Source organism: Salvia miltiorrhiza, chromosome 8 (assembly GCF_028751815.1).
Source record: "Salvia miltiorrhiza cultivar Shanhuang (shh) chromosome 8, IMPLAD_Smil_shh, whole genome shotgun sequence".
NCBI classification, from domain to species: Eukaryota; Viridiplantae; Streptophyta; class Magnoliopsida; order Lamiales; family Lamiaceae; genus Salvia; species Salvia miltiorrhiza.
This window is the reverse complement of record NC_080394.1, coordinates 1,826,028-1,851,412: the sequence shown is the minus strand read 5'-3', so window position 1 is coordinate 1,851,412 and position 25,385 is coordinate 1,826,028. Positions and strand designations below refer to the sequence as shown.

Below are 25,385 nucleotides of genomic sequence, written 5' to 3'. Positions count from 1 at the left end.
GAGAGTTGGGAGGAAGAAAATTACATATTTAGAAGTTGACATTGATGAAATTCTAAAAATAGAGATAAATGAGAGAGTTTTTTTTTTATATTACATTTAAGCATCAGAACGATTTCATTTTGATGTTTGAGTTGAAAAAATAATTTCAAAAAAACAGTTCATGTTAGACTCTGATGAGATGAATCATTCGTCATCAAATTTTGTATAGCAAACTATTTCATGAAAAATGCTAAATAGTTAAAGAATTTTTAAGACAAAACAAAATTTAGAGATACAAAACACTTATAACCCTTATTTTTATATATAAAAAGTGACTGTTAACCGAGTTGTACTTGTACTTATTAAATTTATAACGTTAATAGTTATATAGTAATATTTATGTTTACAAAGTATCATTTTGACTTTAAAGGTGTGAAGAATATTCATGCATGTCTCAATCCATATACCGCGAATGAAAATGTAAACACTACACAAATACCTGATCCTCACCACCAAATATTTATAGCTTGAAAATCTGTACCAAAAGCAATATAAAAAAAAGTCGAACATGAAGGATATTATTGTTACGTAAATGGTGTAAACTATAAATAAAATTATGAAAATTATGTGTGAGCGTGTCAAAAAATATGGTGCATAAACTCTTTAGCAGTTTATTTTGCCAAACACTTTAAAGGAGCTTATAAACTCCTCAAAACATCCTAAACAACTTATAAGTTGTTTTGAGGAGCTTATAAGCTCAGCCAAACACCCTATGTATACCAGGGCGTAATTCAAATAAAAATTTCTTATTGTAAAAATTGCGAAAATTCTTCGATCAACTGCACTCATCAACAAATATACTAAATTATTTACAGATTCAGTGCAAAAATTCTCACGATAAGAAGTTTTTATCTGAACAAACCTCAAAGTATCAAATATTATTCAAGTCGCAATGGTCTCATGCATAAGATCACCAAATCTAAACTTTCACTACTTGTTTTAAAAGTGTGTTGAATTTTTCCCCACGATTGAATATAGTACATATCACACCAGGAAATGATTGATTTCTATAGGCAAACATGTCAATTAGTACAAAAGGAAACACCAAAAAAAGAGGAAAAAAAGAAAAATCTCAAATTTCACTACACACGATCAACAAGCAGAATCGAAATTCATCCTCACCTTCCCTACTCGGCTTTAACTTCAATAACACAGTTCCCTGTCAAAAACAAAACTCCAGAGACTAAGCTGCACATCCACAGACAATATACAAAAGAATGATTAGAGTTCATTAATGTTATTAATATAGATAATATAGTCTATGATATGAATTCATTATTGCACAAGACAGTTTAATATGTGTTGAATTAAGCATCATAAGATAGTAATTAGCTGCAACTCCTTTACCTTGTCTGCTTTTCCAAGAAGATCTGTTTCTGCAAACACTTTCTTAACAAGAGTTTGCAAAATTTGCTATGTGGATGTGTGTGAGAGAGAGAACTGATGCAAACTGAACAAGAGTTCACAAAATTTTCTCGGCGTGTGTGAGATAGAGAATTGGTGCAAACTGAAATAGAGTTTACAAAATTTGCTGTGGGTGTGTGTGTGAAAGAGAGAATTGATGCAAACTGAGCAAGAGCTTACAAAATTTGCTATGTGGATGTGTGTGTGAGAGAGAGAGAATTGAGGCAAACTAAACAAGAGTTCACAAAATTGGCTATGTGGATTTGTGTGTGTGAGAGGGAGAGAATTGATGCAAACTGAACAAGAGTTCACAAAATTAGCTATGTGTGTGTGTGTGTGTGTGTGTGAGAGAGAGAGAGAGAGAGAGAGAGAGAGAATTGGTGCAAACTGAACAAAAGTTTACTAAATTTTCTGTATGTGTGTGAGAGAGTGAGAATTGCTGCAAACTTAACAAGACTTTACAAAAGTTGCTATGTGTGTGAGATTATGTGTGCGTGAGAGAGAAAGAGAGAGAGAGAGAGTTAATTGGTGCAAATTGAACAAGACTTCTAAGTCTTTGTTTTTCAATTTTTAAATAGAATTCAATCTCATCGAGGCATCTTTACGCGTGAACATGTGGTAACAAGACAATTTATTCATAAACAATATTTGAGTATTTTTATCCTCAAGAATTTTTCCAATCCCATCCATTCAATAGATAAGAATAAAGCAAAATTAACTTAGGTGTTGTTTACTTTGCATGATTGATTAAATACATGCTTGAGTATTTTTATCCTCAAGAATAACATTGCTCCAATCCCACCTTTTCAATAGGAGAAGAATCAAGTAAAATTAGCTTTAGTGATAAGAATAATCAAGTGTATTGGGATATTCTAAAATTCCAATCCATCAAAGCAAACAAGGGATTAACGTTACTATTTTTATCTATCAAGACTAATCATTCAAAGTAAACGTCACCTTAAAGGATGGAAATAATTAATCAAGAGCATCGGGATATCCCAAAATTTCAATCTACCATATTAAACAAGAGATTAGTGTTGCTATTTTTATCGATCAAAGCTAATCCGTCAAAGTAAACGTCTCGATGGAGTAATATTTGAGTGATCAATCCAAGCTTAATAATATCATTAAAATATAATTATTTTGTGTGTATGTATTGGCTTAGTAATAGAACGATTAATGTTTGATGTCAAATATCTCAGATTGAAGTCCACCGTTACACCGTATTTAAACATTTGTATCTTCTATTAAAAAATTACGAATACAACTAATTCATACTTGTATTAGATTATTTCATGAATTTATTTTTTATAAAATTAAATTTCAATTATGCCTTTATGTTTTAAAGCTTTTGTGTTTATTTTGTTGTTATTTTTTAGAAGTAAACATGCACTATTAGTAATGTAAGAAAAAAAAATTAGTTGTTTACACTATTATAATTATTTGCAGTTACGGCGTCAGTTTAGTGAATGAAATAAAAACCAGTAAAATTTTATTTGGACCCACTAGATTAACATTTTTAACTAATATTATTGCTCGAAAAGATGCGGCCTAAAAAGACCCACTACTTCCTTTAGTATTTATTTAATCTCACCGTGGTGGATCAATACATAAAAATTTTAATGGTCTTGAATCATAAGGCCCATCTCAACTTTTTTCATTTTTTATATTTCAATCTTTGCCGACACTTTTTTTAATACTTTGGCTTTGACTACTTAGCTCATGAATGATTTGGTGGTATACGTTTTTAATCTAGTACTCCATCTGTTCGTCAAAAGTGAACCACTTTTACTATATCGGGCGTCCGCAAGGAGTATACCACTTTTATTTTATAGAAATGGTTCCACCATCTCTTTTAATCTTTTATCCTTACAAACACTCTTTATTTAGAAAAAAACCACTCCAAATTTAATTTCAACCACACATATCATAAAGTGGTGGGACCCTTTCTCCACTATATCAAAATTATCATCAATTTTATTAAATCTCGTGCCCAGCCAAAGTGGTCCACTCTTGACGGACGGAGGGAGTAAAAAATAGTGAATATAATACTCTATATGCCCAATGCATTAGGCCATATTTTTTTTTCATTTTAAAATTTCATAAATGAAAACTTAACATATGAAAAATATCTATACATAATTCATTATTTATATAAAATGGTGAACTTCTTTTTTTGTCAAATGTTGGAAAATAAGTGTAAAACATGAGAAAATATTATCATACCAATGCCTCATAATAATATTATCATGAATTGGAGTGAGAAGGAGGGAAAAAGGTCCACCCGATAAAACATGTGAAAAGAGTGGAAAAATGTTGAAATATATGTTTTCCACCAATTTTCCATCAAAGACAACGCACACCTAAAAGAAAAGGAGAAAAAGATAATAGAAAGAGGAAAACAAGGATATAAAAGTTATGTCTAATAATGCTAGAGCTATAAACATCCTTTGATCTTCAAAACAATGCTAGAGAATTTCGTATTTTATTATCGCAGTTATCAATTTATCATTACTGTTTGCCCCTTTATTTTACTACTGAAGAAAATATTTGTACAATTCGATATAAGAAGTCATCAGAATACTTGTATGACATTGTATATTTGCATGCCTAAATGTATTATTTTTGAAAAGGATGTAATCAAAGATTAAGCAAAGTCATCAAGAATTACATCATGGAGCCACTCAGGATAGCAATAATCCCAGCACTCATACTTCCTAGTTCTACCGGCATGTTGGGCAAGCAAATGCGCTGCTCTGTTGGCTGAGCGGCGTGAATGGAACACTCCAATGAGCAAGCTCTCTCGCGCTCCACTGAGAATTTCAAGAATGTCGTCCGGGAGGAAATCTCTATCATCGTCAGGGGAAGCCATGATTCGTGCTGCAAGCAACGAATCTGTATGAATCTCAACAGGTTGCAGCTCACCTCTGACACTTTCCACAATACCATCCACCACCGCCATGACTTCCGAGATCATTGCATTGGAGGAGGGTCCTCTATCTTTGGCCACAGCTCGAACCACTCTGCCCCTGTCATGCCTAAATGATATTATAGGTTGCCAACATCCCAATTATTATAAACTCTTGTCAATAAATTGCATTTGGATCGGATATGCATATTGAAAGCATATACTTGACTGTCTTCAGGTTAGTTGATGCAAAAGGTAGCCCCTTCGCTGTCGAAGTAGCTCGACATGCTCAAATTTAATTCGTTTATTATAGAATCTTGCTCGAGCTTTATTCGAACAACATTTGTGTCTCATAAGTCATACTAGGGTGAGATCAAATTAATCGAGTAGAATTGAGTATTGACATGCTCAAATTTAATTCGTTTATTATAGAATCATGCTCTTGAGTTTTATTTAAACAACATTTGAGTCTTACAAGCCTACTCGAGCTTAATTGTGCTAAAATAAATAAATTTAAATTTAGATATAAATATTCATCATCCATTTAACAATAATAACGAACGAAATTATGATGTTTTTTGTAAGATTTATTTTTTATATAATAAATTGAGATTTAATATATACTCCCTCTGTCCTAATTCAATAGGCCACATGGCATGAATACAGATGTTAAAAAACAAAAAACTTATAATAAAATACTATGAGAGAAAAAATTACCTTTTTAGGTTATATTTGTAAAAAAAAATGGAGAGAAAATTTAAGATTTTTTTTAAAAATAAAAAAGAGATAATTATGTGTAAGTCATAATGATAGTATGATATTTATTGTAAATAATGATTTATATAGGATATTTATTATGTACTATTAATTTTTTATTTTAGGAAGTGATTTATTGAAATGAGATGTCCAAATAAAGAAATGTGACATATTGAATTGAGACGGTGAGAACATATATTTTAGATCTCCTATCGAACCAAATAGAAATATTTTGGTTCGATTCAATTTGGTTGGGTTAAACTTTTGTTTTCTATATTTTTTTAAATCTCATAGTTTTTTACACATACATAAATGATAGATGTCATCTGAACATACCACGAAATGCATATATTTGTCGGCTCGTTCTTTATTTTCTTCTGTTAGCTAAGTCCTGAAATAGCTTAGTGATTGTTGAATCTGATTATTGTGTATAGGGGAAGTGGTAGCTTGCCTTTCTCGAGTTGGTCATCATTTGTTTATTCATAAACAATATTTGAAATAATAATATGTTTTTATGAAGCGAATTGTTTAAATGAAACAAATTCCTTTTATCAACAAAGCAGCGATACCATTCTTTGTGATGATAACTTAGAGAGAGAAATTGAGTGAGAAAGAGCTCAGACAATCATCATAGAGTAAGATAAAGAATCTAATAATAATAAAATAAAATAACAAGATGAAATGATTTAGTTTGATTAATAGGTTGTCATGTCAAAAAGAGATGGACACAATCCACTAAACAACCTTCTTTATCAAATGGAAAAATGCCATTTAATTTAACATTTTATTATTAAAAAAATATAATATTAAATAATAGAAAAAGAAAATATATTTAAGTTGAAGTGACTTATCAAAAAAAATATACAAGTCATAAAATTACGGATTATGTATATAGACGAGAGAGAAATTATTCTTTTATTAAAAGATTGGGTTTAGTGCGTTTTAGTGGAAAATATTGATAATACATAGTTTAAGGAATAGAATTGAATGAGTGGTGCAAGCACTTTACAGCCTTTCACATTTCTTTTTCATTTTATATATTTCAGTGTTTGTCCACACTTCTTTTAATACTTTGACTAATTAGACCATGAATGATTTGGTGGGTTGGATTAATATAAAAAAAAACTATAAATTATGTTTAAGTCCTAATGACATCTATATAATATACCGTCCACTAATTTATGGCCTACTTGCCTTTTTGGTCCATCCACCAATTTATGTCCTATCTATTTTGGGTAAGTTTATATTCATATTTTAATCAAAATTGTGGGTCCCTTTAATAAATTGTGGGTCTCTTTCTCCACTCAACTAATAAAAATACATTTTTTCTTAAAACCTGTGTTTTGTCTCCTAGGTCATAAATTAGTGGACGGAGGGAGTTAAAAGATGAGTTTTTTCTCTTTCTTTTTCTCTCTCTTCTTCCACCAAAAATTTCACTTTTTTTTTCATTTTACTTTTTTATATTGAATAGTTATTTTTTAAACGTCATCAAATTTGATCATGAAAAAATAATCAATATGCAGTATAGTATAAAAATCATCAAAAATGAATTTAAAATGAATAAGTTATGAAAAATTTAAATATTTTATTTGCTTTCTCTTTATTAAAAATCTATAACTTTTTATTTATGTTTGTGTATAAATTACTATTTATTATGATGAATAATATATGCATAATGCAAATTTTCATTATCGAACAATTTTTAAATTTATATAATAACTATAATTATCATTAAACTTTTTATAAATTGAAAATTTACATTTTTAAACTCAGGATTTTATTGAGTAATTGATGTGAATTATTATATTTTATTAAAACATATTTTTTATTTGTTTATATTTTGAATTTTTTTATTATTTATTTAAATTTATTGTTAAATTTAGATGTCCATCGTGCATCGCACAAATGGATGTATACTAGTTTAATATAAATAATGAGTTACGTAATATAAATAATGAGTTACAAGCCTAGTCGAGCTTAATTGTGCTAAAATAAATAAATTTAAATTTATATATAAATATTCATCATCCATTTAAAAACAATAACTAACGAAATTATGTTGTTTTTTGTAAGATTTATTTTTTTATATGATAAATTGAGATTTAATATATATTCCATCGGTCCTAATTCAATAGGCCATAGGGCATGAATACAAATGTTAAAAAAAAAACTTATAATAAAATACTGTGAGAGAAAAAATAACCTTTTTAGGTTATATTTGTCAAAAAAAAAATGGAGAGAAAATTTAAGAATTTTTTTTAAAATAAAAAAGAGATAATTATGTGTAAGTCATAATGATAGTATGATATTTGGAGTAAATAATGAGTTATGTAGGGTATTTATTATGTACTATTAATTTTTTATTTTAGGAAGTGATTTATTGAAATAAGGTATCCAAATAAAGAAATGTGACATAATGAATTGAGACGGCGAGAGAACATATATTTTAGATCTCAAATCGAACCAAATCGAAATATTTTGGTTCGATTCAATTTGGTTGGGTTAAACTTTTGTTTTCTATAATTTTTTAAATATATTAGACTAAGCTAGTTTCGAGCTTAATGTGGATCCCCATTACTACTTCGTGGTGGATCAATGCTTACAAATCTTAATGGGCTTGAATCAATAAGGCCCATTGTATAATTCTATATTTGGTTTGAATGATAACACATAATTCATAAAATAATTCAATTTAATCAAAAATTTAATTTACATGATTCGGCTATTGATGAAATTAAGCTTGCACTTTAATAATCCAATTAATTGATTATTTATCACCCTAAATTTGGGTAGATTATTTAATCATTCTCTGCTCCTATCAATTTCATCTAATCTCATTCACCAAATCAAACATTTCGCTTAAAGTATTTTCAAAGTTGTATTAATTGTTCAAAGTGATAGTTCATGCATATGAAAAGTTATTTCAAACTTTCAACACTTTATGCTAAAACCAAAATGGAGAAATTATTTTGCAATTTACAGTCTCAATCAAAAGGTAGAGGAAGACATAGCACAAAACCACATATAACATAAATGTAAAAACATGAGTAGAAGTGGAGATTGCTTTCTGTCTGAAACAAATTTGTATCCAAAGATGCATCAACCGTCGAAATAATAATCCTATCAACAAAAGTTCAAATAAAGAATATATATACATATATATAGGGAATTACAATGTGTCGATTCTTAGCAAAAATAATTATGAAAAGAGGTTGTTGAGCAAGCCATCATGGACTCACTCATTCCTTCTTCATTGATCCCTTGCTTCACATCCTAATTCTTTGGAGGCACTTCAAACATGACTGTTTCTTCGATTCACTTTAATCCGTTTCACTTTCTTCAGAATCATCTGTATCAAAAAAGAAAAAGAAAAGAAGAATTAATGGGCTGTAAAAATGTAGTACACAAATTCAAAATAATTAATCTATTTAGGGGGCGTCTACTTTGAAGGATTAGCCTTAATAGATAAAAATAGTAAGGTATTTACTTTGATTAATTGAAACTTTGAGATACCCAAAACCCTTGATTATTTTTATCATCTAAGCTAATTTTGCTTTATTTTTATACCATTAAAAGGGTGAGATTGGAGAAATCATACTCTTGAGAATAAAAATACTCAATCATGCATCTTATCAAAGTAAACGTCCCGTCATTGTTTAAGCATATTGAGATGAAGTGGAGCATCAAACTAACAGCAACTGAATTAGAAACTCCATAAAACAAATAAGATAATAGATTTTACTAGGATACCTTAATTTCTGATCATTGGATTTTTTTTTTCAAATAAATATGCATGCAACTGTTTTTCAAATAAAAAAGATATTGATACTTACTGTCACTAATTCTGGGCAACTCTTAATATGTAGCTCTTAATATTTATTTCAAAAAAATTAATTTTTTATATAATTATATACCATAATTTTGAATTTTTCAACCTATTATTAACTAATAAAAGAGAAATTAAATGATAAAAAAAATTATATACTCTAATAAGATGGAATGAACCCTAATTAATAATCACAAAATTAAACTAAAGCATTCCAAGTTGAAATTAGAGAAAAATATATAAAAATATAAATAAAATTGAAAGTGGAAGATCAATCCCCAAACTAAGAGCAACTGAATTAGAAACTCCATAAAATAAGATTTTTTTTTTTTCAAATTCTAATAATTAGAATTTTTTTTTCAAATAAAATACACATACAACTGTTTAGCAAAAGATATTGATACTCACCGACACCGTGACCGTCACGGGTTAATGCGTTTGAATCCATGAATTTGGAGGCGCCGCATTGCATCCACAGTCTCCAAACTCAACTTAGGAACACCTTCGATTACCAAATATGTTAGACGAGGGAATTTAGGGAGGGATGTGATTGTGAAGCTTCTTCCTTCTGATTCTTCTTCTCCCCACCTATCTGATATTTCTCTCAAATTCGGGCAGTCCCTTATTTCCAACTCCAATAGAGTCTCGCTGTTACTCAATAACCAATCAGCTGGCAGACATTCCACACCGATGTTCTCAATTTCCAGACATTGAAGGCATGACGAGACATGACTTGGAACACTCATCAATTCCTCGCAATGCATAATTCCCAAATGTTGGAGGCGAGGAAATAGCTTCACTTCACTTCCATCCGAAATTTCTATTTCTGCCCACTCTGCCAGCTTAGGCATTTCCCGCAATTCAAACCTCTCGAGAGCTGGAAAAACAATGCGTGTGTCCTTGTTCACCATTCCATAGAATGATGAATTTATACACTTCACATTGCTCAATCCCCACAACCCAAGGGACTTGAGATTGGGCAAGTGCCCCAACATTGGGATCTCTTCACATTTTTTGCACTCAAAGAGATATAACGCCGTTAAGTTGTTAAGTAGCACCCAAGAGCCTTGAGGCGCATCTCGAACTGCCATCTTCTCAGTCCATAATGGAAATCTTTTGCCTTTGAATCGCCTAATCTGTAACTCCCTCAGATGTGAGTGAGGTTGAAGGCCTTCCAATACATCCTCATCATTTCTTTCACCTTCTCTTCTGCCTCTATTCCATGTCAAACACAACTTCAATATTTTTGACTTTTTGAATAAATTGGCTTTCCTAGCCTTTTCCTTGTCATCAACCCTTTCCAGATTGTGAATCCTTACCTCTCCTTTAAGATTAACCAAACTTCCGAGCTCTTCAATTTTGCAGCCATTCTCGTCGCCCACTGGAAAGTGGGTTAGCGTTTGGAGAGAAGTTAATCTCCCAATTCCCATAGGCAACTCTACCTCCTCATTAATATAAAGATGCCTCAAGTTAATCAAGTACTTAATCGTACTTGGCAGTTTTATCCTAATTCTGTAATCTGACGAGTCTACTCTCAACGTCTGCAAGTGAAAGAATTCACCAATCCAATCCGGCAAAACTTCAATTTCTGTCTTTGAAATGTCAAAATCTCTCAAATGTATCAACTTTCGAATCGAACTTGACAACTCTTCCACTCCATTATCAAGACGTAAAACATGTAGACTTTCGTAGTCTGAGAAGTTGATACCAGAAATATCACCTTTGGATTTTATTAGTAATGTACGCAAAGATTTTGCCGTTTCTTTTGAGATATGACTTGATCCGTCTTCTTCGAGAATCATGTATCGAACTCGGCTGCTACCACCTGTACTGTTAGACGAACTTGAAACAGAACAAGCGAGATCGTGCACAAGATCATGCATGCCACAACTTTCTACATTTCCGTCATCATCTCTCTTTGAAACTTGCATTAAAGAGTTGTGCAGAAGAACGTTGATAAATTTTTCGCCCACGGACTCCATGTCATCCCTTTCATCAGCTTGAAGAAAACCTTCTGCCATCCACATCTCAATCAGTTCTTGTTTGATGATTCCGGAGCCTTTAGGAAACATCGCACAGTATGCGAAGCACTTCTTAAGTGACGGCAATGACAAATTATCGAAGCTCAGTCTCAATAATTTTGTGATATTTTCTCCTCCTTCATCGGCTGAAAGCCATTTCTCCTCGATCGAACGCCATTTTTCCTCAAGTTCATTGCACAGAACTCCCCCAACTACGTTGGCAGCTAATGGCAAACCTTGACACCTTCTTGCAATTTTTCTCCCAATAGTCTCAAATTCTGATGGAACATCTTTTTTCCCAAATGTTTTTTCTTTAATTATTGACCAACAATCTTCTCCTGATAAGCCTTCCAACTCATGTGTATGATGTGGATTCACAATTGAAGCAACCTTCATACTTCTGGTGGTAAAAACAATGGCATTTCCCTTGATATAACTAACTCCCAACAAGGAATTCATAAAATCTTGCCATTTGGAATTGTTGAAAATATAAACAAAGTCAAAAATAGCAGAAAAACAAAGTCAGAAATAGCAGCAAATTCAGTCAAAAGTTAACCAAAATCCCTGAAGATCGGCTACCTTGTATGACTTTGTAGCTCTTCAAAACGTGCACTTATACTATAAATCAGAGGATGATTGTAATGAGATAAATCAAGCAATACAATAACAATTATTTTGCTTCTCTTTATTTTTCTCTGCATTATGATAATACCATGTTTTAACATGGTATCAGAGCAGGTTCAACCATAGGAACTCAGAAACAAATCATCATCGTTCATAATCCAAAAAAAAAAAACCAAAAACATTCCTAGCCAATTCTTCATAATGAACCAATTCAACAAATCCACAGAATGGATCGAAGAAACCATAAACCACACAGATTCAAATGAATCAATTCAACAAATCCCCAGAATGGATCGAACTTACCCAAATCCCTCAGCCGAGTCGGCATTCTCAAGAGTGAGATGGGAGGCCGCCCGGCTACAGCCGGCAACCAACCCGGACCCTTCATCATCGGGAGCCATCGGGAGCGAGGATCTGAAAAAGGGGTCTGTGAAATGGTTCAACGATCAGAAAGGCTTCGGCGTTGGACATGACCGAGAGACGGCTCGGCCGAGGTCGGAAGTCAGCTCGGCGACGCTGCTGGTGCAACGACGGACGGATCAAAGCCGCGAGAGCTCGCTTCACCAGATCTCCCTCCACGGTTCCGATCCGCACCAGAGAATTCGTCATCGCAGATCTCCTCATGTTCAACCGGTTCGGCGAGTAGGAAATCGATTGATTCCCACCGCCGCCACCGAAGCTGTTTTTGTACAAAGCACATCGAAACGAACCTGGATGACTCGTCGGCGAGCACAAGCACGTCCTCTTCTGAATATTGCCGCCGGCGGAGGAGGATCCTACGGTGCCAAAGCCGACGAGAGGGGGAGAGCCGAGAATAAGGTGAAAGCGGCGCAGGGAGGAAAAGAAAAGGGAGAAACATGTATAGGGTATCTGCATTTTTTAAAACAAAACCCCCCAACTTTTGCTAAATGTCATAAGAGACCCCATCTTATGCAAAAAGACCCACCTACTCTTATTAAATATCAGAATAGCCTCCATTTGCAGCCTAGTCCCTCGAAATTTAGGGATTTATATAGTATACCCCATTTTTTGCAAAACCACCCCCCAAAAATGCATAATCATGATATTGACCCTAAAAGGCCTTCAAACTTTTCCGCTGCGTACCAGATGTCGGGTAATAATAGAGATAGAGATAAAGGGTGGATTTTTGATTGTGGAGCTACCGATTCGATGACCTTTGATAAAACTGATATTATTAAGTCATCAATATCCCACCGAACACATGTTCAAACTGCAAGTGGTGATTTGACTCGTGTTGAAGGAGCCGGAACTATAGAAATTTCCCCTACACTACGTCTCTCAAATTGTCTATATGTTCCATCTCTTTCCCATAAACTGTTGTCTATTAGCCATGTTACAAAAGAGCTCAATTGTAGCATGATAATGCATCCCCATTTTTGTTTTCTTCAGGATATCAGGACGGGGGAGATTATTGGACGTGGCACTGAGCGGGATGGATTGTACTATGTGGATGAGATAGCTCAACAAGGCAAGGTGATGCTGGCTCACGGAACTGCTGACCGGGAAGCCTGGCTTTGGCACCGTCGGTTAGGGCATCCATCCATGGGGTATCTTAAGCTTTTATTTCCTAAATTAATAAAAAATGATGAGACTTTATCTTGTGAAACTTGTGTTTTAGCTAAAAGCCACCGAAAATCTTTTAAGCCTAATGACACACAAGTAAACTCCATATTTTCTCTTGTTCATTCTGATGTTTGGGGTCCTTCACCTGTTGTGGGGGGTCAAGGTTTTAGATATTTTCTACTCTTTATTGATGATTGCACTAGGATGACATGGGTGTATTTTCTCAAAAATAAATCTCAAGTTTTTGAAAAGTTCACTCATTTCTTTAAAATGATTCAAATTCAATTTCAAAAACATATCCAGACACTTAGAACTGATAATGGGGGGGAGTTTGTCAATCGATCCATGCAAGACTTCTGTCAACAAAGAGGGATAATTCATCAAACCACTTGTTCCCATACTCCCGAACAAAACGGTGTTGCTGAACGAAAAAATAGAATTCTCCTTGAAATGACCCGTGCTATGATGCTTGAGTCTAAGGTACCCACCCACTTCTGGCCTGAAGCTGTCGCCACCTCTGCTTACCTTATAAATCGCCTTCCCACCAGAACCCTCCAGCTTCAAACTCCTTTACAGAAATTATCCACTCTTTCTGATATACCTCTCGCTCTTACTCTTCAAACTCGAGTTTTCGGTAGTTCCGTATTCGTTCATATTCCCAAGCATGAACGGACTAAACTCTCTCCTTGTGCCATTAAGTGTGTGTTTGTCGGGTATGGTGTTAACCAAAAAGGGTATAGATGTTACAATCCTAAAACCCGTCAAATCATAACTACCATGAACTGCGACTTTCTTGAAACTGAGTATTTTTACAGTACCCAACTTAACAGTCAGGGGGAGAGTGAGATCGACCTGTTAAGTTGGTTACCAATGCCAGGCCCGGAAGCAGACCCAACAGAAAAAGTTAGCCTTGCCACCGAGCATGTTTCATCCACTCCAGAACAATCTAGTCCGATGCATGAGCCTATATCTTCTCCGCCACTGATATCTGAGGTAAGAGCTTCTGAACCTACTATTGTGGCTTCTGATTCTGCTGATAATATTTCTCAAGTCATTGAAGAAGAACAGGAAGATAATACAGTAGATGGAGATACTGGGAGATATGTGCTACCACCCAGGAGTAATCGAGGTGTACCTCCTAAACGGTATACCCCAGAGAAAGTTGTGAGGAATTCCCGATACTCGGTTGGGAATATCGCCAAGGGAAACTTGTCCAAAAATGCAACAGCCTATGAAGCAGCCTTATATGATGAGGAGATTCCACAAACAGCGGAGCAAGCCCTGAAGATCGAGCATTGGAGAAATGCTATGAAGAAAGAGATAGGGGCCCTAAACCGGAATCATACATGGGAAAAGTGTCGGTTGCCGAAAGGGAAGAAAACTGTGGGATGCAGATGGGTTTTCACAATCAAACGAAAACCCGATGGATCTATTGAGCGATACAAAGCTCGGCTGGTTGCAAAAGGCTACACACAAACATATGGGATCGACTATGCAGAAACTTTCTCGCCTGTGGCAAAGATGAACACTGTCAGGGTGCTCCTCTCCATTGCTGCAAACAAGGATTGGGATCTTCATCAATTTGATGTTACAAATGCCTTCCTTCATGGTGAGCTTGAAGAAGAACGGGAGGTATACATGGATGCACCCCAAGGTTTTTCAGATGAGTTCGAGGAAGGGAAGGTATGCAGATTGAAAAAGACTTTATATGGGCTCAAACAGTCTCCCAGAGCTTGGTTTGGAAGATTCACCACAGCTATGAAGAAGTTCGGGTACCAGCAAAGCAATTCAGACCACACCTTATTCTTGAAGAAACGAGGTGATCTTATTTCTTGCTTAGTCATTTACGTTGATGACATGATCATAACAGGGGATGACTTAGAAGAAATCCAGAAGTTGAAAACAAATCTTTTCAAGGAGTTCGAAATGAAGGATCTTGGGAGACTAAAGTACTTCCTCGGGATCGAAGTACTCAGATCGAGGAAAGGAATTTTTATCAATCAGAAGAAGTATACTCTTGACCTTCTTGCAGAAACTGGGATGCTAGATTGCAAGCCAGCTGAGACGCCTATGGCTATCAATCATGGGCTACAGATTGTGAAGGGAGCTGAATTGGCGGATCGAGGAAAATATCAACGTTTGGTAGGGAAACTTATATATCTTTCCCATACTCGGCCTGATATTGCATATGCTGTTGGAGTTGTGAGTCAGTTTATGCACCAACCACAAGCTGACCATATGGAAGCAGCACTCAGAATTGTGAGATACTTGAAAGGAACCTTTGATTATGGTGTACTGTTCAGGAAGACTGGACATCTCGAGATACAAGCCTACACTGATGCTGACTGGGCTGGAAACCCAGTTGACAGAAAATCAACAGCAGGGTACTTTGCCTTCATTGGAGGGAATCTTGTCTCTTGGAGGAGTAAAAAACAGAAGGTGGTGGCACTCTCCAGTGCCGAAGCAGAGTTCAGAGGAATCAAAAGTGGTCTGACCGAAGTTCTTTGGTTAAGAAGACTACTCTCAGAACTGGGTCTCCTTCCAACAAAGACATGCCAGATGTTCTGCGACAACAAAGCTGCTATCAGTATATCAGAAAATCCTGTGCAACATGACAGGACGAAGCATGTGGAGGTTGATAGACACTTCATCAAAGAGAAGATCGAAAGTGGTGTTGTGGCTTTACCCTTTGTACGATCCGAGGACCAACTTGCAGACATTCTTACCAAAGCCGTCAATTCCAAGAGTTTTACAGAAGTTCTCGACAAGTTGAGCATCGGAAATCCCGTCACTCAACTTGAGGGGGAGTGTTGAAAATATAAACAAAGTCAAAAATAGCAGAAAAACAAAGTCAGAAATAGCAGCAAATTCAGTCAAAAGTTAACCAAAATCCCTGAAGATCGGCTACCTTGTATGACTTTGTAGCTCTTCAAAACGTGCACTTATACTATAAATCAGAGGATGATTGTAATGAGATAAATCAAGCAATACAATAACAATTATTTTGCTTCTCTTTATTTTTCTCTGCATTATGATAATACCATGTTTTAACAGGAATGATCTTCATTCCAGACATCATCAAGAACAAGAAGATAAGTTTTATCTTTCAAAGCTTCTTTAAGCTTTGCAAGAATATCTTCCCTGCTCTCATTTTCAGCTTGACAAGAAGTCAAGTTATTGAGAATTTTCTTGAAAAGAGTTAATGCATCAAAATTTGGGGAAACATGCACCCAAATATGTGATCCAAACTGAGTCTCATCCTTCAGATGATTGAAGACTTTCCTTGTCAATGTGGTCTTCCCTAATCCCCCCAACCCTACAATGGAAATGATGGAAACTGCGCGTTCATCAGTTGTGATGCTATTGGTAAGCATCTCAACTATTTCCGACTCAACATCATCTCTTCCAATAAAAATTGGATCATGAGTGTATGAATCAGTTTCCACTGTAGTAATAACCAAAGCAGGCTCATTGTCAAGCCTCCTTACGAGGCCAAGCTCGGTGGCTTCTTTGTTAATGGATTCCAAATTCTCCTTGATTTTTGTGATTTTCAGTGCCATATTTCGAGAACGTGAAAGATTCTTGCAGCATGAGAAGCATGATGGTACCTTTTCCTTCTTGGGTTCGGCGGACTTGATTTGTTTGGAGAGATTATGATAGTTAATTTCATCCAAAACATTGTCAGCGTCGAACGCCACGTCTTCAAGCCTCTTCAGCCAGCTCTTGACAGCATCGTTGGTGATGTTACGCGTCTCGGCATCCTTCAAGTAACTTTTGATTGTGTCGAGACTCCCAGCTAGCTTTGCTGCATCTTTGTCAAGACCTCGGATTTGAGAGATCTCTTTCTTGGAAAGGTCGATGAGGTTTTGAACTAGAACTTCAACGGCAGCAGCAGCTCCTCCTTCCATTCTTTGTGCTGATAACTTAGAGAGAGAAAGACAGAAATTGAGTGAAAGAGAGAGAGAGAGAGCTAAGGAATTGAATTTGATGAGTGGTGCAAGCTGAAGAGTTTACAGCCTTTAATTCTGATTCTTTCCTTTCACAACACATCTTCTTCTTCATACTCCTTCCTATCCCTTTCTTTGGCTTGTTTTTATTCTTTCTTATTCAGAAAGGAAAGAATAATGAGGCCAAACGTATAAGATAAAAAAAGAAAAATAAAATGAAAGCAAACAAATGAATAGATAAAATGGAGAAAGACAAATATGAAAACGACACTGTTTGATGATTAAGTCGAAATAAAATTTTAAAAAATCCATCACCGAATTTTGCATAATCTGACGTTTTATGAAAGATACTGAAAATTGATTACATAGAAATTTATATACATTAACTCTTTTCCCCCGTTTCACATAATACTTCAAGGTTTGGGAAGTAAAATTAAAAAACAATCTCTCTATCTTTGGTCATCGTTAATGATCACCACAAACACTCCTCTCTAAATAAGCCGATTTAGAAGTTGACATGGGTGAGAATCTAGCGATAGAGATAAATGAAAGAGAAAGAAGATTGACGTAAAATTTATGTTTATTTGTTAAGTTTCATCTTTACATAATTAATTTAAATAATACTTTGTAATTAAAGAATAGTAATTTATGTGAATGAATAGTTCTGATAGATACTATTGTTTAAATAATTATTAAAATATAAAACATAAACAATAATATATTTTTATATTTATTATGTACTATATAATATATTAAATTAATTACACAATTTGACCTTAAATTAAATATATACAAGAGATATAGTAGGTAAATCAAAACATGTAAAACGAGGCTCCTTTATAATATGTATATAAATGACTTATCTCTTGTATTTTAAATCTCATTCATATTCAATATTTACAAAAAAAATCCAGCTATTTAACACATCAAATTTAGTAGATCTCTTTCACCGCTCAATTTTAATATAAGACCCTTTCTTCATTTTATACACATCTTATGACAATTTGTTAAAGCCAATGCTCCCAAACAACACTACAATTTTCATGGACATAATGACTATAACATAGGTCATAATTCAAATAAAAATTTCTTAGTGTAAGAATTGTGAAAATTCTTGCATCAACTGCACTAAACTCTATCATCAACAAATAGGGTGATTCTATTCATAGCCTCCTTTTTACTCCTCATAGCCCCATTTTAATAATTGAAATTAAAAAAATAATAAACACATCATTTTATTCTAACCTTCAAATTACATTCTCAATAAATCCTCAAAATCCTATAGCCATCGTATTCCCAAATGTATGAGCCCTAAAATTTGAAAGAAGAAAAAAAACATAAAATTCGTTGAAATATGTTCCAATAGCTCTTCCTCACAAAATAAAAAATTCTAGAAAGTGAAGCCCTCTCACCCCCACGCCATTGGTTTCACAAGGAAGCAAAGCAAAAGATGGCGGCCACCTGAACAAATCAAGAAACTTAAAAATATGAACATCGTCTCTCTTTATCTCTACTGCTTCAGTGATTTTTGATTTTTTTTTTGCTTCTTAGATTTTTTTTTTGTGAGGAATAATATATTAAGGCAATAGGAACATTGTTCAATGAATTCTGCATTTTTCTTCTTTCAGATTTTAGAGTTCGTAGTTTTTATATTTGATGGCTACGAGTTTGAAGTTTTTCGTTCATAGTTTTGAGAATATGGTGGCTATGAGATCATAATGATTTATCATAAATTTAATGGAGAAATTAGGGGTGAAATAATATATTTATTATTTTTTTAATTATAATTTTTAGAAAGAGGCTATGAAGAGTAAAAAGAAGGCTATGAATAGAAATACCCCAACAAATATAGTGAATTATTTTCAGATTCGGTGCAAAAATCCTCACGATAAGAATTTTTTATCTGAACAAAATGGGTCCGGACCTCAAAATGTATGGGCTTCAATCATTAGGTATAGATAGATAGTTTGAGAGAAATGAATGATACTATAAGTATAGATAGTTTGAGAGAAAAGGCCCATTATATAATTCTATATTTGGTTGGAATGATAATACATTATTGATAAAATAATTTGATTTAATCAAATATTTAATTTGTATAATTCGGCTATTGATGAATAATTAAGCTTGCACTTTAATAATCCAATTAATTGATTATTTACCACCCTAAATTTGAATAAATTATTTAATCATTCTTTCCTCCTATCAATTTGATCTAATCTCATTAACCAAGCCAAACATTTCCCTTAAAGTATTTTCAAAGTTGTATTAATTGTTCAAAATGATAGTTCATGCATATGAAAAGTTATTTCAATCTTTCAACACTTTATGCTAAAACCAAAATGGAGAAATTATTTTGCAATTTACTGTCTCAATCAAAAGGTAGAGGAACACATAGCACAAAACCACATATAATATAAATGTAAAAACATGAGTAGAATTGGAGATTTCTTTCTGTCTGAAACAAATTGGCTATCCAAAGATGCATCAACCGTCGAAATAATAATCTTATCAACAAAAGTTCAAATAAAGAATATACATGAAAAAAAAGGAATTAGCAAAAGATAATTATGAAAAGAGGTTGTTGAGCAAGTCATCATGGACTCACACATTCCTTCTTCATTGATCCCTTGCTTCACATCCTAATTCTTTGGAGGCACTTCAAACATGACTGTTTCTTCGATTCAGTACTTTAATCCGTTTCACTTTAATCAACTGTATCAAAAAAGAAAAAGAAAAGAAGAATTAATGGACTATAAAAATGTAGTACACAAATTCAAAATAATTAATCTATTTAAGGGACGTTACTTTGAAGGATTAGCTTTGATAGATTAGTAAGATATTTACTTTGATTAATTGAAACTTTGAGATATCTAAGGCCCTTGATTATTTTTATCATTTAAGCTAGTTTCGCTTGATTCTTGCCATTAAAAGCGTGAGATTGGAGAAAACATACTCTTTAGAATAAAAATACTCAATCATGCATCTTATCAAAGTAAATTGAGATGAAGTGGAGCACCAAACTAATAGCAACTGAAGTAGAAACTCCATAAAAAAAAAAAAAAAAAGATAATACTCCCTCCGCCCACTAATTGTTGGCTTAGGAGGCAAAACACAAATTTTAAGAAAAAATGTATTTTTATTAGTTGAGTGGAGAAAGGGACTCATAATTTATTAAAGCCAATGCAATTAGGCCACAATTTATTAAAGGGGCCCATAATTTTGATAAAAATATGAATATAAACTTACCCAAAATAGATAGGACATAAATTGGTGGACGAACCAAAAAGGCAAGTAGACCAACAATTAGTGGACGGAGGGAGTAGATTTTACTAGGATACCTTAATTTCTGGATCATTGGATTTTTTTTTCTCAAATAAAAAGAAGATATTGATACTTACCATCACAGATAATGTATGAGCCATCAATTTGGATGCGTGGGATATGGGAAACCTTGGGCCATTCAGAATCAGCTGCCTCACTTTGAATCACTAATTCTGGGCAACGCTTAATGACTAATACTTTTAATGTGGTGAGGCGCAGCATTGCATCCATAGATGGTAAACACCTTAGCCTTTTGCAGTTATCTAAATTCAATGACTGTAGAGATGAGAGATTCCCTAACCATTCAGGCAACTCTTCCATTCCAAAATCCTCTAAGCATAACTTAGAAAGAGATGTAAGATGTTGAATTGATTCCGGCAGCCATTCCCAACTTTCCATCCCCTTCAAATCTAACTCATTGAGTGAGTGGCAGCTGCATCCTTGCAATATGGCATCCACAGTCTCCGTCGAGCTTGAATCCCCCGTACTAGCGTCGATACTCATCTCTCTCAAGCTGGGAAAATGCGAAATCTCAAGACGACAAGTGGTCATAAAATTAGGAACACCTTCAACTGTCAAATGTGTTAGACGAGGCAAATTTGTGAGGCAGTCAATTACCCTTGGTAGATTCTTCAGGCTGCTTAGATCCTTCAATGACAGCTCCTCAAGAGAGAATCCTAGAAATTCACATGGAAAATACTCCAATGCTTCGCATTCACGAATCCAGAGACGGCGAAGGGATGTGAAGCTTCTTCCTTGTGATTGTTGTCCTCCGCTATCTGATATTTCTCTCAAATTGGGGGAGTTGAATATAGCCAAATAAGAGAGAGTCTGGTTGTTACTGAATAACCAATCAGCTGGGAGACGTTCCACACCGATCTTATCAATCGACAAAAATTCAAGGCAAGACGAGACATGACTTGGAATACTCATCAATTGCTTGCAATCATAAATGTACAGATGTTGGAGGCGAGGAAATAGCTTCACTTCACTTCTATCCAAAATTTCTATTTCTGCCCACTCTGCCAGCTTCGGCATTGAAATCAATTGAAACTTCTCGAGAGCTGGAAAAACAATGCGTGTGTCGTTGTTCACCATTCCGTAGAATGATGAATTTATACACTTCACATTGTCCAATCCCGACAACTGAAGGGACTTGAGATTGGGCAACTGCCCCAAACTTGGAACACTTTTCAATTGCTTGCAATGCTTAATTTTCAAATGTTGGAGGCGAGGAAATAGCTTCACTTCACTTCCATCCGAAATTTCTATTTCTGCCCACTCTGCCAGCTTAGGCATTCGAGACAAGATGAGCCTTTCAAGAGATGGAAAAGCAACGCGTGTGTCCTTGTTCACCAGTCCGTAGAATGAAGAATTTATACACTTCAAATTTACCAATCCATCCAACTTAAGGGACTTGAGATTGGGCAACTGCCACAACATTGGGATCTCTTCACATTCTCTGCAGTCCCAGAGTGTTAACGACGTTAACTTGTTAAGCACCACCCAAGAGCCTCCAGGCACATCTCGAACTGCCATCTTCTGAGTCCATGATGGAAATCTTTTTCCATTGAATCCCCGGATCTCTAACTCCCTCAGATGTGAGTGAGGTTGAAGGCCTTCCAATACATCCTCATCATTTATTTCACCTTCTCTGTCTTCACCCCACATCAAACACAAGTTCAATATTTTAGACTTTTTGAATAAATTGGCTTTCCCAGCCTCTTCCTTGCCATGAACCCTTTCCAGTTTCAGAATCAGTAACTCTCCTTTAAGATTATTCAAATTTCCGAGCTCTTCAATTTTGCAGCCATTCTCGTCACCCACTGGAAAGTACTTTAGCGTTTGGAGAGAAGTTAAACTCCCAATTCCCATAGGCAACTCTACCCTCGAGTCAATATAAAGATGCCTCAAGTTAATCAAGTACTTAATCGTACTTGGCAGTTTTCTCACAATTCTCAACCTATATGAGTCTACTCTCAACGTCTGCAAGTGAAAGAATTCACCAATCCAATCCGGAAAGACTTCAATTTCTGTCTTTGAAATGTCAAAATCTCTCAAATGTATCAACTTTTGAATCGAACTTGGCAGCTCCTTAACTCCATAACCTTGAAGACGTAAAACATGCAGACTTTCCAAGTCTGAGAAGCTGATATCAGAACTATCACCATAGATTGAAATTAATAATGTACGCAAAGATTTTGCTATTTCTTTTGGGATAGGACTTGATTTGTCTCCACAATTGTGAGTCATGTATCGATCTCGACTGTTACCACAGTTAGAGGAACATGAAACAGAACAAGCGAGATCGTGCACAAGATCATGCATGCCACAACTTTCTACGTTTCCGTCATCATCTCTTTCTGAAACCTGCAGTAAAGAGTTGTGCAGAAGAACGTTGATAAATTTTTCGCCCACGGACTCCATGTCATCCCTTTCATCAGCTTGAAGAAAACCTTCTGCCATCCACATCTCAATCAATTCTTGTTTCATGATTTGGGAGCCTTTAGGAAACATTGCACAGTATGCAAAGCACTTCTTAAGTGATGGCAGAGATAAATTATCAAAGCTCAATCTCAATATTTTTGTGATATTATCTCCTCCTTCATCGGGTGAGAGCCATTTCTCCTCGATTGAACGCCATTTTTCCTCAGATTTATTGCGCAGCACTCCCCCAGCTACGTTGGCAGCTAATGGCAAACCTTGACATCTTCTTGCAATGTTTTTCCCAATAGCCTCAAAATCTGACGGAATGTTTCCTTCTCCAAAGGTTTTAACTTTGATTATCGACCAACAATCTTCCTCTGATAAGCCTTTCAACTCATGTGTATGAAGTGGATTCACAATTGAAGCCACCTCCATTTTTCTGGTGGTAACAACAACGGCATTTCCCTTTACACAACTAACTCCCAACAAGGAATTGACAAAATCATCCCATTCGGAAAGATCTTCATTCCATACATCATCGAGAATAAGAAGATAAGTTTTATCTTTCAAAGCTTCTTTAAGCTTCGAAAGAATTTCTTGCTGACTCTCACCTTCGACTTGATCACGAGTCAACTCTTTGAGAATTTTTTTGAAAAGAGTTAATGCATCAAAATTTGAGGAAACATGAACCCAAATATGTGAGCCAAACCGAGTCTCATTCTGTAGACGATTGAAGACTTTTCTCGTCAATGTCGTCTTCCCCAATCCCCCCATCCCGACAATGGCAAGTATGGAAACTGATTTTTCATCAGTTGTGATGCTATTCGTAAGTATATCAACTGTTTCCGACACAACATCATCTCTTCCAATAAAAATTGGGTCAAGAGTGAATGAATTAGTTTCCAAAGTAGCAATATCCAAAGCAGGCTCATCGGCAAGCCTCCCTACAAGGCCAAGATCGGTGGCCTCTTTGTTAATGGACTCCAAATTCTCATTGATTTCTTTGATTTTAAGTGCCATATTTCGAGAACGTGAAAGATTCTTGCAGCATGAGAGGCGTGAGAAGCATGATGGTACCTTTTCCTCCTCAGGCTCGGCGGGCTTGAATTGTTTGGAGAGAATATGATAGTTGATTTCATCCAAAACATTGTCAGCATCAAAAGCTACGTCTTCAAGCTTCTCCAGCCAACCCTTGACAGCTTCGCCGGTGATGTCACGCTTCTCGGCATCGTTCAAGAATTTCTGGATGGTTTTGAGACTCGCAGCTAGCTTTGCCGCATCTTTTTTGAGATCTCGGATCTGAGAGATCTCTTTCTTGCAGAGATCGATGAGGTTTTGAACTAGAACTTCAACGGCGGCAGCAGCTCCTCCTTCCATTCTTTGTGCTGATAACTTAGAGAGAGAGAGAGAGAGAGCTAAGCAATAGAAATGGATGAGTGGTGTGAAAGAGTTTACAGCCTTTCATTCTAGATATGGATTTCTTTTTTCATTTTTTATATTTCAGCCTTTGCAGACACTTTTTTTAATACTTTGACTTTGACTACTTAGCTCATGAATGATTAAAAAATAGTGAATGATTGGTGGTATACGCTTTTAATAAATAGTGACTTTGACTTTGACTTTGACTACTTAGCTCATGAATGATTGGAGTACTCTATATGCCAATTCATTAGGCCATATTTTTTTTCATTTTAAAATTTCATAAATGAAAACTTAACATATGACAAATATCTATACATAATTCATTATTATACAAAATATTATTGTAATTTGTATATAATTATTTCTTTGTTTCTCTCTCTTACTTTTTGAACAAATATATCTTTAAAAAAAATATTTTTTCTTCTATTTTATTATATATAAACTATTTACTTCTTAACATTTGTGCTCAACTCTTGCGATCTAACTGAAACAAATAGAGTATTTAGTTAATATTTTAACAATGTGGTAACCGTATTATACTATGGGAAACGTATTATACTATGGGAAAGGAATTTAAATAAATAATCTCTCTATCTCCCATCATTTGTATTCACTATAAAACGGATTAAATTCATTTTACCACATTCAATGTCCCACTTTGTGTTTCACTTTTTTTATTTTTTTATATATATTTTTTTTCTTCAATTTCAACTTTGTATGATTTAATTTAATTTCGTGAATATTACTAGGATTTATTCCATCCAATTAGGATATATAATTATTTTTAATTTTATCATTTAGTTTCCCTTTTACTAGCTAATAATAGGTTGATAAATTCATTTTTTAATAAAAAAATTAAGTATAATTAATAGTATTATAATAAATTTTAATGACACACATAAAATTATGGGATATTGGATCTCATTCCCCACAAAACTCTCATCCTCAAATATGCCAAGAGTTGGGAGGAAGATAATTTTTAAAGTAGACATTGATGAGATTTTAGAGATAGAGATGAATGAGAGAGAATTTTTATTTTTGTTTTCTGCTTAAGCATCAAAACGACAGTAAATTTCGATGAGATAAATTAAAAAAAAAAAGTG

General features: G+C 34.5%; 3 protein-coding genes and 1 long non-coding RNA gene across 4 annotated transcripts; all 4 read right to left on the bottom strand.

The window, feature by feature from the left end:
- Positions 1 to 944: 944 nt before the first annotated feature.
- LOC130999861 (uncharacterized) lies at positions 945 to 2,013 on the bottom strand. The gene is made up of 2 exons (XR_009093607.1): positions 1,387 to 2,013; positions 945 to 1,227 (listed from the first exon to the last, which is right to left on the bottom strand). It is a non-coding gene; the product is annotated as an uncharacterized LOC130999861 (long non-coding RNA).
- A 7,342-nt stretch (positions 2,014 to 9,355) lies between these two features.
- On the bottom strand, positions 9,356 to 11,350 carry LOC130997049 (putative disease resistance RPP13-like protein 1). Its single transcript, XM_057922328.1, has one exon. The coding sequence runs from the start codon at positions 11,348 to 11,350 to the stop codon at positions 9,356 to 9,358; it is 1,995 nt and encodes a 664-aa protein (XP_057778311.1).
- A 4,859-nt stretch (positions 11,351 to 16,209) lies between these two features.
- Positions 16,210 to 17,070, bottom strand: LOC130997047 (putative disease resistance protein RGA4). The gene has a single exon (XM_057922327.1). The coding sequence runs from the start codon at positions 17,068 to 17,070 to the stop codon at positions 16,210 to 16,212; it is 861 nt and encodes a 286-aa protein (XP_057778310.1).
- A 2,434-nt stretch (positions 17,071 to 19,504) lies between these two features.
- On the bottom strand, positions 19,505 to 24,322 carry LOC130999854 (putative disease resistance protein RGA3). The gene is made up of 2 exons (XM_057925530.1): positions 20,511 to 24,322; positions 19,505 to 19,824 (listed from the first exon to the last, which is right to left on the bottom strand). The coding sequence occupies exons 1-2, from the start codon at positions 24,235 to 24,237 to the stop codon at positions 19,817 to 19,819; spliced, it is 3,735 nt and encodes a 1,244-aa protein (XP_057781513.1). The 5' UTR covers positions 24,238 to 24,322; the 3' UTR covers positions 19,505 to 19,816.
- Between the last annotated feature and the right edge of the window lie 1,063 nt (positions 24,323 to 25,385).

Excerpts from the sequence above, each read along its gene's own strand:
- LOC130999854 (XM_057925530.1), bottom strand. The coding sequence starts at position 24,237 with ATGGAAGGAGGAGCTGCTGCCGCCGTTGAAGTTCTAGTTCAAAACCTC.
- LOC130997049 (XM_057922328.1), bottom strand. The coding sequence starts at position 11,350 with ATGAAGGTTGCTTCAATTGTGAATCCACATCATACACATGAGTTGGAA.
- LOC130997047 (XM_057922327.1), bottom strand. The coding sequence starts at position 17,070 with ATGGAAGGAGGAGCTGCTGCTGCCGTTGAAGTTCTAGTTCAAAACCTC.